The 13,668-nt window shown below is 33.1% G+C and overlaps 2 protein-coding genes across 2 annotated transcripts; one reads left to right on the forward strand and one right to left on the reverse strand.

Annotated features, from left to right (window-relative positions):
- Positions 1-189: 189 nt before the first annotated feature.
- On the forward strand, positions 190-3,219 carry LOC114939385 (uncharacterized). The gene is given in 9 exon segments (XM_029313677.2): positions 190-624; positions 789-1,002; positions 1,070-1,217; positions 1,308-1,422; positions 1,684-1,737; positions 1,883-2,044; positions 2,475-2,513; positions 2,516-2,598; positions 2,893-3,219. Coding segments are annotated over 9 exon segments (1,095 nt in total). The 5' UTR covers positions 190-527; the 3' UTR covers positions 3,076-3,219.
- A 1,930-nt stretch (positions 3,220-5,149) lies between these two features.
- LOC114939400 (putative ATP-dependent RNA helicase spindle-E) lies at positions 5,150-12,391 on the reverse strand. Its single transcript, XM_029313696.2, has 9 exons — positions 12,137-12,391; positions 11,561-11,788; positions 11,180-11,486; positions 10,437-10,894; positions 9,821-10,178; positions 9,546-9,712; positions 7,317-8,933; positions 6,287-6,633; positions 5,150-5,432 (listed from the first exon to the last, which is right to left on the reverse strand). The coding sequence occupies exons 2-9, from the start codon at positions 11,768-11,770 to the stop codon at positions 5,249-5,251; spliced, it is 3,648 nt and encodes a 1,215-aa protein (XP_029169529.2). The 5' UTR covers positions 11,771-11,788; positions 12,137-12,391; the 3' UTR covers positions 5,150-5,248.
- Between the last annotated feature and the right edge of the window lie 1,277 nt (positions 12,392-13,668).

The raw sequence follows: 13,668 nt of genomic DNA on the forward strand, positions 1-13,668 counted from the left end.
AGATAAAATTATCGATACGCAGAAATATTTTTAAAAAATATTTTGATTTTATTTATGCGGATGTAAGCAATAAAATTAAAGAGAATACTTTGTAAATTATTTTTTTTTTCAATTTGTAAAATTCGCGCAACCAATCAGCGAATTCCTGACAAGCATAGAACGATCTTCCATCTATGTATTTATATGTCTGTGGACGTAGAATCGTTTTGACATTACAAAGAAAAATACACATTTTATTTATAGGTATATTAATTCGATTCGACAGAATAGCTTTTATATCTCATTACAGTGACAATTGTTATTAAGAAATTATAAAGTCAGCATAAAAGAAGATTCACCTTGACTAAGACATTTTGACATTTGACACTTCACAAACGCATGTGTCAATTCTTTAATGAAGGTTATCTGGATGAAACTTGTAATTTCATTGGAATAATTAAAAAAAAATTATATATATTATATGTGATGTAATAAATATTACAAAATAATATTGCAAAAAGAGAAGGAAGAATTATTAAATTGAAAAAATGCCGGCGATGTTGGTTGGGCCACCTCAACGCAATGAGCAGATGTGGCAGGCATTGAAGAGACACATTATGAGAGAACGACAGCGAAAGAAGCAAGGTAAGAGAAGCTGAAAAAAATTATAGACATATATTTGTGTTAACTTTTTTTATCTTGATTATTTTAATTTGTGAAAGCTATTATTTTCTGGACGTATAATTATGTGAAACTTTTTTTGAGCATTTAACTATAACTTTAGTAATATTTTATATGCTACGTCTCAGAACAAGAAGCTAATGCAGAGGAGGAACGTTTACGTAAGGAAAGAGAGCGGCAGCAGAAACAGGATGTGATGACACTAGGGGAAACGCGAGAACAAATCTCTACCTTGGAGAACGAGCTGGCCCAATTAAAAGATGAGAAACATCAGTTGTTTTTACAATTGAAAAAGGTTCTAAATGAAGATGACAGGAGACGACAACTTATAAAGGAAACCAGGTTTGTGCCATTCTTTGCAAAAGAATTACACATACAAGAATTCATGTGATAAGGTCCTATTTTTCAGCGTTTCTTCGGAAGTCTTGACAACAGTAGGAGGGTATCCAACGACAGGTCCAAGAGTGGTGCATCCTCAATTGTTCTTGCCAATAGCACGAAGCAGCAGTCCTCTTTACAAACTTGCAGTTGGTCCTCCAGCACACATGTTGCCAGGCGTACGTGTAACTTTAGTCTATTGTGTACACGTTTTATCGTATAATTCTTGTTCTCATAATGAAATATTTTAATTTTATATCTTTCTTCAGGGCACTTTAAAAAGAACCCACAGTCCATCACCACCACCTACCGCATCTCCATATCATAGCGCATATGGATACAAACCGCCACCATCTGTTCCAAGTTACAACCCTCCACCTTCTAGTAAATACTCAAGAAAACTAAATAAGTATATATAGAAGTCTATGTAAGTGACATACTTTTGCCATATCCCAGGTAAAGCATATGTCATTAGACATTAAAATGATGTCATTTTGACGTTTAATGACATTAATGTTACATAGTTAAAAATAGAATTTTATTATAGAATTATATTAATTATTTTATTATAGAATTATATTAATTATTTTATTATAGAATTTTATATATATATATATATATATATATATATCTGTACTTTTCTAGAATCTGAGGAAGCTGCCAGACGATCCAGCGATTCTCGAGCAGTTCTTTGGAACAGTAAGTGAACGAATTTTTTTTTTTTTACTACAATTAATCTTGTGCTATTTTTGTTAAAAATATGAGAATGCATGCCATTCCTTTTATATTACTTCAAATATTATCTTGTGTTTATCTTATTTATCTTGTGTTTCTTTTTCGACAGAAAATAATCAGTACTCCACATCGAATTTTTATTCCACACCCACAGGGCAGAGTGTTTACAGCTATTCCGCACCTGTGTCACAACCATCTCGGGAATCCTCGGAGTCGACTAAACCTGTTTATCTTTCGGGAGGTAGAGCACCATTAGCTACACATCAGACTGGTAATATTAACTATTCGTGTCAATTCTTATGTTATGTTGACTCGCAAAGTAGTACAAATTCTTATTTCAACTTGCGTTTAATGAAAAAGCCTAAAAGGAAATAGAGATTCATGCAAACAATTTAATCTCATAAATCTGACAATTCTGATTTTAATAAAATCTGCACATATACAAGGATAAAGGAGAGGAGAAAGGTTTAAATGTAATTTAGGAATTTTTAACTCGTATTATTTTAAATGAGAAACAATTCGATGTAAAGGACAGTAATAATTCTATAATTTTTTATCTTTATACGAGGAACATCTTGTTGAACTCCTCATTAATCACTGCAAATTTTATAAATGTATGCAATTCAAATATATTTTTAATAACACATATATTTGAAATAATTATGTAATTTTATTTATATAAATCATATATATTTTTGTAGCATATGTAACTAATTTACATTCGATGGAGCACAAAGGAGCTTCGGCGAAGACAAATTTTACCTACGACCGACGAATCACGTTACCGTCCATGGTGGAGCCATTCCGATTCAACAACCACCTCAGGTTGTGCTTAAATACTATTTTTTTATTTTATTTCTAACTATGTGCTAGTCAAGTTCAGACAACATGTATTTAAAACATGACAGCAACTTCATAAATTTCACATAATATTAATTACAATATTAATTGTTATAATTATAATATAATTATAATATAATTATAATATAATTATAATTATAATGTTAATTATAATAATATTTATAATTATAATATTAATTACAAAAACGCATTAATAATGAAAGAATACTAGTAACTACATATGTTTGCATGTAACTGAACTTTTATCTTTATCCACAGGGTGCAAAAACGGGTGGAATTACTTCGGGTTATCCTGTACGAACACCTCAACCACCTCCTGGTCCATATCCGCCACCACCACCACCGTCTCCTGGTACTTATGTCAGCGGTGCAGCTGCCAACGTACCTGGTAGACTATTATACACGCAACCTGGAGCTCGCTATCTTCAACGAGAAATATAAGACTTAATCAGTGAACGAAATTTTGATGACTATGACTCCTGGTTCCTCATCGCAACCATGTTAGATTGTGACGTCAGAGGCGAGAATGCACACGCTGAAAATTCTTAAATGCCATTTTTAAATAAAAAGGTATTTCGATGAAAAGCACTATTTCAGATGGCTTTAAAAAGCGCACCTTTAAAATGTCTCGAAAACTATTTTTCCCCTTGACAGTCAATCGACAACTGTAAAATAATTATGATATCTGACTTCGTCATGCGGAATGACTGCGCATGTATAAAGACTAGATGAACTGAGTCTCATATTAGTCATTTTACAGCTGTTGATCGATTAAGAATTAGATAAAGCAGTGATATAAAATATTAAATTGATATCTGGATTTATGTCATCATAAGTCAACCTGGAAATTCTGATTTTATAATAAATGAGTGAACTTAGAAATTATCACTTACTAAAAATGATTCTAAGAAATGAAATCATTTTTCATATTATAAAATAATTTTTGTTGTACAGGATATAAAATCTATCGTGGTCTATACAATAAATTAATTAAATAAAAGATGAACGATTGATATTTGTTTTCTAGAATCCTATAATTGTAACTGCTTTGTCATCTTTTTATGCTTGAAAGATAATAAAATTTTTGTTTTATTATAATTTCTTAAAAACGAATATAAGTATTTTTTACAGATTCAGAGAGTATCTACTTTTTTTAATCACTTAATTCACCTTTATATGATAACTTCGTTTCTTAAAACATTTATAATAAATGAAGCCAAGGATTTTAAGCACCTCATAGCATATTTATAATTTTAAATCTTGAGCCTACTACTGTACTCATCTCAGAGGGAGATCAATTCGTCTTAAACTATTCTATATTAAAATCTAATTTACAGTATTTAAATTTAAAAAATGAGCGGAGGCTGATAACAGAAAAAAGAGAGGAGATATGGAAGATCGAAAGCTTAAAGAATGGATAAGGAAGGCGAAAAGACAAGAGTATCTTGAGGATTTAAAATGTAGAAATATTAAATGGAAACGTAGAGAGAAACAGAGAAGGAAAATATATAGAAAGAAGGGGAATAAGATAAAAATGAACAGTCGCTTTTAGGCGCTCTTTCAAATCTGCATCTGAGCGCTCTTCACTCGCACGACAGAAATAAAGGAAATAAAAAAGGAAGAGAAGAGAGTGAGAGAACGCACGGGAAGGAGATATAACGAGGGAGAGAAACCGTTGGGAGAAACGCTAAACCTGTTGTCGATCAACAGCTTCAGTAAATCTATCTTTATTTAGAAAATATTATCAATTTTTCTTTAATTGTAAAATAATTGTGCAATAATGAAAAGAACAAATAAAATGGATATGTATAATGTTTATAAAATAAACTTTGCACGCAAAAATAAGAACAATAAAAAGAATCACACTTGAGTAATAGTAGTTTATATATTATATAATTTATATTTAAGAGCTATTATACATATAAGAAATAATTATGTCAGAAATACTTTGTAAAAAATAGTAAATAAGACGTAATTATAGTAAAGCTAGTTAATTTAAAAAAAATACGAATTTTTAGGTCATATATAGGATACATTTAGTAATAAGTTTAACCATAAGCTATTTTTATAAGAAACGAATGTCCTTTGTATCTCTTAGGAAAATGAATGAAATAAGTATCTTATAAAATTGTATTATTTGCAATATAATTTTGTCATTTAATAAATGCTATATGTATAATATATATATCTATATGAAAAATGCTTACATATTTGTATGTTCATTAAATATTGGTAAAATTAAATTTTCTGAAAATGTGAAATAAAAAAACATGTGTTCAATGGTGAAAAAATACTATAAAAGAGAATAATTGTCTCTTTTTATAATAACGTACAAAAAGAGTTTCTGGAAATGTAACAACTAATACTGATAACATTTTACTTATTAATCACAAACTCTTTGGTACAAAAAACCTCACATATGCATAATCTCAAGTAACTAAACATGATCAAGTAAAATTATACATTATATGTGTATAGAAATACATACTTTTTATTTGATAAACAAGTATATTTTTACACACACATATAATGTATATTTAAAAAGATATATATATATATATATATAAAAGAAGAGAAAATTAATCAACTGTAATCTAATTTTGCTCACATCATATTATAGTCTCAATTTTGCTAAGATACCCTGTAAATCTTCTCCAAATTCAGCAGTTGTATCAATCATTCGTTGCTTTGATGTATGTTGTTCTGAACATAGATGTGCACGAAGGTTGATAATGCCTTGTACTTCTGTTTTACACAATTTGCATAAAACAGATTCGATACTTGTCTCATTCGGATTTCTGTGCAAATTATATAAAATATTAGTATTAATTATTGATTAGGTCAATTAATATTTGGTAAAATTAATTGTAAAATAAAAAAAAATATATTAATATAAATATATAATAATATAAAATAATATACATATGTTGAATATTTTATTTACTTTACGATTTCAACGTTTTAAAAATAATTTATATAAACAAAGCATATTATTGATCAACTCATTCGACAACCAAATATATAATATACATTATTTTATATTATTATTATTATTATTATGTTATAGAATATTATAAATGGAAAATAAATTACGCAACGTTATATTTCAATAATAGATGTAAATTGTAAATAATATAGGCAATAGATGTAACATTTGTTACATAGAGATTCTAAGAAATGTAACAATAGTGAATATATCAGGGTTGGGAAGTAACGAGGTTATATTGTTAAATTAAATTTTGTTAACAGTAGCATATGGATCTTCATATGATTTAATCTTTTACCTAAAATTTGCATTTTGTGTACATAAAATAATATAACACATAATTAAAATCGACCAATCACAGTCAAATATTTAAAAAAATTCTTAAATGTAATAATTGATCGATTTGCTTCAAGAATTTTTTTAAATACTTGACTGTGATTGTGCATAAAATGTAAGCTCCTTATATTTAAAATAATGTATAATTATTTTTAAAAAGTAACTGAAAAGTAACGACTCGTTACTTTTTGAGTAACTGTAACTGTAATGAGTTATTTTTTAAAATCAGTAACTTGTAACTGTAACTAGTTACTTTTTCAATAAAATAACTGTAACTGTAACTAATTATATTCACAAAGTAAGTTTCCCAACCCTGGAACATATACATACTTATAAGCCAAAACTTCCAATTCTAACAAATGCTTGATCATGTCTTCGAGGTCTTCGTTTTCATCGTTCAACTCCAACGCTTTGTGTAAACGATATATGTTACTTTTCCTTAAGGTTTCTCGGGCAGACTCCAGAAATAGACTTTCGTCATATCGATTCCATTTGTCGAAATTAGTAGTCGAAATTGGCTCCTGCCGCTCACGAATTTTATATATCACATCGTTGAATGCGTTCTTGATCTGATTCTGGCACTTTATAGTCAACTCGTTTTGAACCTCGTCCTCTATCTCGCTACGGCTTTCACTGAAGTTCATTGCAACATTCATCCAGTGGCGCAATTTATTTATCTGCCAACAGAATTTTCAATTATTAATTATTATTAATAATTATTATATTAATATTACTAATTAATAATAAAGTTATTAATTATTAATAATTATTATTATCTCTTTTAATTGTAATTATCATTAATTATAATTAATTAAAAGAAGATGTTGATACTGAAATAGATCATCCATAAAAAATCACATAAAATTTTAATAAAAACTAAAATGTTGCAAAGATATATTAGACATGTTTTTTTAGTACTAAATAAAATTATTAAACGGATAATAAAAAAATTCTCTGAATCCCAATCAAATTCCATAAGAATTCCCTGATTTTTCAAAGTAAAACAAAATTTCCTGAAAGATTTTCAAGATTTTTCCCGGGGGTATACACCCTGCGAGATATTTGACTGTTACACTTTTGAAACATCCTGTATATGCTGTATATTATATTATATATATAATATAATAATATATAATATTATATAATAAATAATATATATAATATAATATAATATATATAATATTAATATTATATAATATAAATATTAATTAATATTAATATATATTATAATAATAATAATATAATATAATAATATAATATAATATAATATTATATTATATTACACAATTTATATAATATTATAATATAATATAATATTATTATATTATACAATGCATGAACATTTGAAATAGTGACGCACCTTTCGCAAATCGTCCATCGTAATCTTGACGTCGAAGAGAATATGCATATCGTGCTCCGGAAATAGGCTCCTCCCCGTAGAAGGATCGCAGCCCAGTCCACACAGAGCGCCTATGTAATAAGTGCCCATGGCATTGCGCCTCAATTCTATACAAGGGCTAAAGATCAAAGTAATCAACGCCGCTAGACCAGGGGTGTTAGGTAACACAGTCGTATTTCGCAGGTAGAGATGCGAGTAGTTTTTGAAACCTCGACTGATGGTCTGAGCTACAAGAATGGGTCCCCTAGGATCATCCGGATAGGTGTTCAGTAAAACGGAGTTCACCGACGTGCATTCCACGAACACTAACTTGGACGATCCCGAGTTCACCATGTGGACCAGCTGGATCTCCATCGGGGAAGTGGGACCCTGGAGTGTCACCTTCGACTGATACTTGGATGGATTCGGTAGCTCCGGATACGGCTTCTCGTCGTACATATATTGTTTGCATGACGGTTCCTCCTCCTGCTCCGAGGACGAGATGACGAGCTTCTTGCAGTCCTTCGTAAGACCGAGCTGCTTCATCCGAAGATGAGCGTCCGTCTCGGTCAGCAATGGTATGGTGATCGGAATCCGACACTGCCTTATCTTGATGCAATTCTGCACGAACCAGTAATCCTTCTTACCGCTAATCTCTCTCTCATGCTCGATGTAAACGTGGTTCGAGCCGTCGAAGGACACAGTTATGTCCTCGGGATTCGAGTCCTTCACGTGCTCGCCGAAGATCTCCTGGAACCTCCGCGAGTACAGCGCCCCGGGCTGATTCAACGGCCAGCCCCGTAGAATGACGGTGTGCATCGGGTCGCGGCAAGCCAGCGCTTTCTTCACATACTGCTTAGAGTCCTCCACCCGGTGCGGGAACTTGACGAAGTAGTTCGGATAAAACGCGCCAGCGATTATTATCTTGAGGATGACGGCATGCTCGATGTTGCAGCTCTCCCAAGTGGTTTTACTGCTGCCCATGGTCTCCTCTATCCCAAAGTTGCGCAATTTCATCGTCAGCTCGGTCACGAAGGCGTCAATCTCGCGCAGAGACTTCACGCGCAGGCACTTCCGCCTGGCCCATTCTTTCTCCTCTTGTGAAGTGGTGATGTAACGGTTCGCCTTGTCGTTTCGCCACACCTTGAAGGCGTTCAGGCAGGCTATGCTGTCGCTCTCCGAGCCGGCGGCCCAGAACTGCTTCTGGGTATAGGTGTTGTCTAGATCTTGATAGTTGATGTTGAATAATTCCTTGACGGACATGCTGGCCGCGATAATGATCGTGTCCTGCAGAACCCCGAAGAGATGACCCAGGACGATCAACTTCGACACGTGTACTTCTAAAGGGAGGGAGGCCATCACGCGACCCAGGGGTGTCAGCTCTCCGTCGAACTCCTGAATGCTCCCGTCCTTGTCAAGTAACGCGCCTACTTCCTTCAACAATAATATAGTGCTCCGTAGATTGTTGAGATTAGGTGGATCCAGAGAGAGGGCGAGCAGAGCTTTCGGCTCGCCCATGTTCAGCATTTTTGTCTTGAGAACTACATTTGCCAGCGGAGCTCTTAGCATTTCTGGAAGAGTTTCTTCCGGTAGTAGTGTCTGCAATTTTCAAGATATATAATATAATTTACGAATATTAATTATTATACATAAGTTATCATTATATTATTATATATTAATATATACATACATAAAATATATATCAGAAAGAAATATTTTTATCGGCTCTCAATATTAAGAATATAAATATGATGTTTTTTAAATCGGCCAACAGAGCCAAAGCACGAAAAATTAATTATTCGGAACTGTATCTCTTGGTTTAAGATCACTAAGTTCCATATATAAATTAATCTCGAAACTTACATATGGAGAAATAGGCGCGAAAAATATAGGTCCGAAAAGTCTTCTCCATATGTAAGTTTCGAGATTAATTTATATATGGAACTTAGTGATCTCAAACCAAGAGATACAGTTCCGAATAATTAATTTTTCGTGCTTTGGCTTTGTTGGCTGATTTAAAAAACATCATATTTATAAAATATATAATTAATATATTATATTATTAATACAATATAAATATATTATTATATAATTTATAAATATTTGTAAGAAATTATTATAATTTTAGAAATTAAATTTATAATATTTCGTGTAGGAGAAAATATGTGGTTGTGTGTGTGTGTGGAAGTCTTGTATAAAAATGACACTTGCCTCGTAAAATGATCTTGGCACCAATCTATAAACTCTACCATCCATTAAACGACCTGCTCGACCAGCACGTTGTTGGCAACTCGATTTGCTTGCCCAACAAACCTGTAGACATTGATAATTGGTTCCAGATTCAGTCACAAGAAGCTTCGTTAAGCAAAGATCAATCACTAAAAACAACAAAAAAAATAGCAAATAGTTTTATAAATTAGAAAATAAATTAAAATGAAAATAGTAAGTTCAACGAACGAATCACTCAATCTCGATTGACAACATACCATATTTGACGTCGGGTACAGTGATACTACTTTCAGCAATATTGGTAGATAGTATGATACGTCGGGAATTCCTTGGCGGCTTCTTAAATATACTTTCTTGATCCTCAGTCGAAATCAACGAGTGTAAAATAATAATATCCCATTTTGCATCCGTGTATTTTGGTAATGAAAGTAAAGTACGTAGGTCTTCGATTTCAGCTAATCCAGGCAAAAATACTAGCACGGCGTGCCTTTCGTATGCACAGTCTGAATTGTCATTACTATTTTTGTCAATTTCATCAAAAACCATTATAATATTTACGCAAAACTCAGCCAATTCCGAAGTGAATGTCGGTTCATTGATGGATATTTTAGGTATCTGTTTGAACAGAATTTATTTGTTAAATGGTTTATGTATGTTATACTCGAAGGCTAATATGTACCTCTAAAAACTTAGCAAACTTTATACAAATATTAATATTTATTTATATTATTACTTGGAATAAGAATATGCAAAGATTTCTTTGATTTAAGCATCTCCATTAATAAGAAATTCTGTTAATACATATTTCCTTTTCTTCCAAACCAGGCAATGACATGTTCCTGAACATTTATGTTAAAAAATATATATACTTACATTACCCAAATTTTCCATCTCGTCTATATAATATATAGAAACATTGAAAGGATTACGCTGGGGTATGTCGATAACAGGCGCCGGCAGAAGCTTATTTTCCACAGGCGTGGAAAAATATTCGGCAAATTTATTCACGTCGATTGTCGCGGACATCAATATGACTTTAACCATCGAGGAATTCGTCCGCAATAATTTTTTGACTATGAGCAGAAGGAAATCCATGTCCTCGTCGCGCTCGTGCACCTCGTCCAATATAACATGGGTATATTCAGTCATGTGTCGCTTGTTTACGAGCTTTTGCAAGAGCACACCGGTCGTGCAATACGTTATACGAGTGTCGAGACACATGTTCTTTATCAGACCCATTTGATAGCCCACAATGGTCCCGACAGGCCATTCTCTCTCATGGCTGACCCTTTTCGCGATGCTCAAAGCGGCGATACGTCTTGGCTGAGTAACTGCAAAATTATAGTATATTATAATATGTGCATTAAAATATACAAGGATCTATAATATGTACATTAAAATATACAAGGATCTGTAATATGTATATTAAAATATACAAGGATTTTTTTAATATACATTAAAATATACAAGAATTTTCTCATATATATATATGTTAAAATATATATATATATATAACAAGAACCTTTGCATCAGCAAAAATGAGAATAAGATTGCAGCAATATTCTATAGTAGCTAAATTTAAAAAATGCAATTTTTAAACTGGCAGCAAAACACACCTATAATATTACAGTGTTGCTTCTTTTCAAATTCAGCATCAAGAATAAACTGAGGCACTTGTGTTGTTTTTCCACAACCTGTGGAGCCACGGATGACAACAACAGAATTGCTCGCAATCATAGACACTATTTTATCTCTCACAGCATTAATGGGTAAATTAGTCTTAGATCGATAAGAAAAATTGTAGGTTCGATAAATTTGAGCTGTATGTGCTTCACTGAATCCTTCTGTTCTTTCTTCAAGTGCAGTGACTTCCGACATATTGTCCATGTCATTATTTTTGACAAAAAGCATATTATTTTTCATCTGTAGAAAAAACAGTAGAAAGGACAAAAGAAAACAACTGCAAAAATAGTAATTACATGTTATAGTATTATTACCATTAAAAATTCTTGATCATCCTGTTCTTTATATTTCTTTACATAGTCTGTTTCTGATTCTGTGCTAACTTTATTAACGAAAGATTCCATGTGAACTAAAGCTCTATTATCCAGTCTCTTTTTTCGACTAGAAGGACATGGCATTACTACTTTCAAAGGCTTTGCTGTCTTGTACATATTCATAATATCATCTAACAACTCGTCATTCATGGTTGCAATAGTTTAGACCTGTCAAACATTAAAAACAATTTAAAACTTGTGTTAAAGTCATACAAAGCTATAATAATTTCACAAATTTTTCTATTGTGTGTTCTTCAAGAAAAGTAAACTAAAATGTTTTTCTGTAAAGACTACAATTTGTCATTAATATCAAACTGAAAAAGTAATTTCAGTTCTTTATTCTTTACAAGTGTATAAATTATAGTACTATCTTAAAAAAAAAAAGGAAAATTTTGAGTTGTTTAGAGGCTGCAGTAAGATTAAAATCACACTATAATACATACAAATAGATCAGAAACAATAATTGCACACATGTATGTTAAATATACTATCTCTAAAAAATATATGATAACTTACTAATTGATGCAAAGACAAAAATATAGAGAATAAATTCGAAAATAAAATACTCCTGCGTTCACTTTATTATTTTTTCTCTTATATATTTTTCTCAAAGTATTTTTTTTTTTTTTTAATATTTAATGTGCCTTCAACCAATTTTTCTCAAAGTATATTTGCTCGAGGTTACAGAGCCACATGTAATTTTGCCGGAGACGGCGATACAAGTAAACAACAGTTTTTCCAAATTTTCAAATGTACCATAATTCACGATTACACATAGAAAGTAGACAAGACTTGATTTTCGTAAGTCAATCAGAATCCCGCTGCCTCGTTCTCATTGATCAAGCGTGCAAATCCAAGCTTCCCCGCCAGGTGGCGTTGCTGCGCCCTGATTGGCCAATCGCTTCGCTCTGAATATAGCTTCGGAACGCGATCCAGGATCCTGTTAAATCGGGACCACATCGGGACCCGTAGTACGTCCCCATCCCGATTCGACAAGATCCTGTCGAATGCAAAGGAAAAAATATAGAGCAAAGGCAAAAATAAATAATTGCAGGATCCTGTCGAATCGGGATTGGTCCTTGGCTGACTCAGTTGTTTGGTTCTCAATTTGGTTCTTATCTGAATTGTTCGGACATGAACCATATCACGGAATCGAACCATTTACCGTGCTTTTTACCGAGTCACAACGTAGTTTATGTCTACTTTGTTAGGGGGCGCACTAGTACACGCGGCCGCTGAATCCCGGTGGCCGCTCTCTTGTTTAAATTCTCTCTACGCATACGTTAAAAAGTTACAGAATAGGCTTGCTGAACGCTGCTACCCTCTGGTAGACTCTCACGTTATTCGCGGTCAACATTCGCGCGTTTTTCTTTGTGTCATTAATTATTATTGCATAAATGTCCGATCGAGTGGCGTTTATCAATATCTCGATCGCGAATCTCGCTTGACGGTTCGTGTTCCAGCGAAGGACCGTTATGACGTCACGTGACGTCACGTGACGTCGCCAACTGCGCCGAAAGCTTCGTTTGCGCGTTTTTTCCGGAGGCGGATCGAGGTACCGGGTGATGTTTCGACGCGAAAATCTCGAGCTTTTTCGACGCTGTCAGTCGGATTCTCGGTGGCCGATCGCGCGCTTCCGGTCGTACTTCCGTGTCGTCGTATCCGGGAATCGTCACGACGAAGTAGACGTAATTCGCGCGAAAATCGCCGATCTACTACGATAACCATCGCGCCGCTATATTGTCATTGTTTATCTCTACGACTTTCTCGCAAGTCATCGAGTCGGAAATATTTATCCAACAGCAAGAAGTGTTTAGATCAATCGGGTTTCGTCAAAATACACTGCGATCGCGAGTGTGTGTATGTGTGTATATATATATATATATAGTGTTCGGAAAATGACGATGAGGCCCTTCGATAAGTGGCCTTGAAAGGCGGCAATGCCACAAAGGAGCTTCGCTCGCGTGGGAAGAAGCTCTCGTGTTTCCCGCGTTTTTTGCCGAAACGCGTCGAAAATGACAGTGAAAACACACAAACCCGGACGTCGC

The sequence above is a fragment of the Nylanderia fulva genome, unplaced genomic scaffold (assembly GCF_048542155.1).
Source record: "Nylanderia fulva isolate GAGA-0341 unplaced genomic scaffold, ASM4854215v1 Scaffold32, whole genome shotgun sequence".
Classification (NCBI taxonomy): domain Eukaryota; kingdom Metazoa; phylum Arthropoda; class Insecta; order Hymenoptera; family Formicidae; genus Nylanderia; species Nylanderia fulva.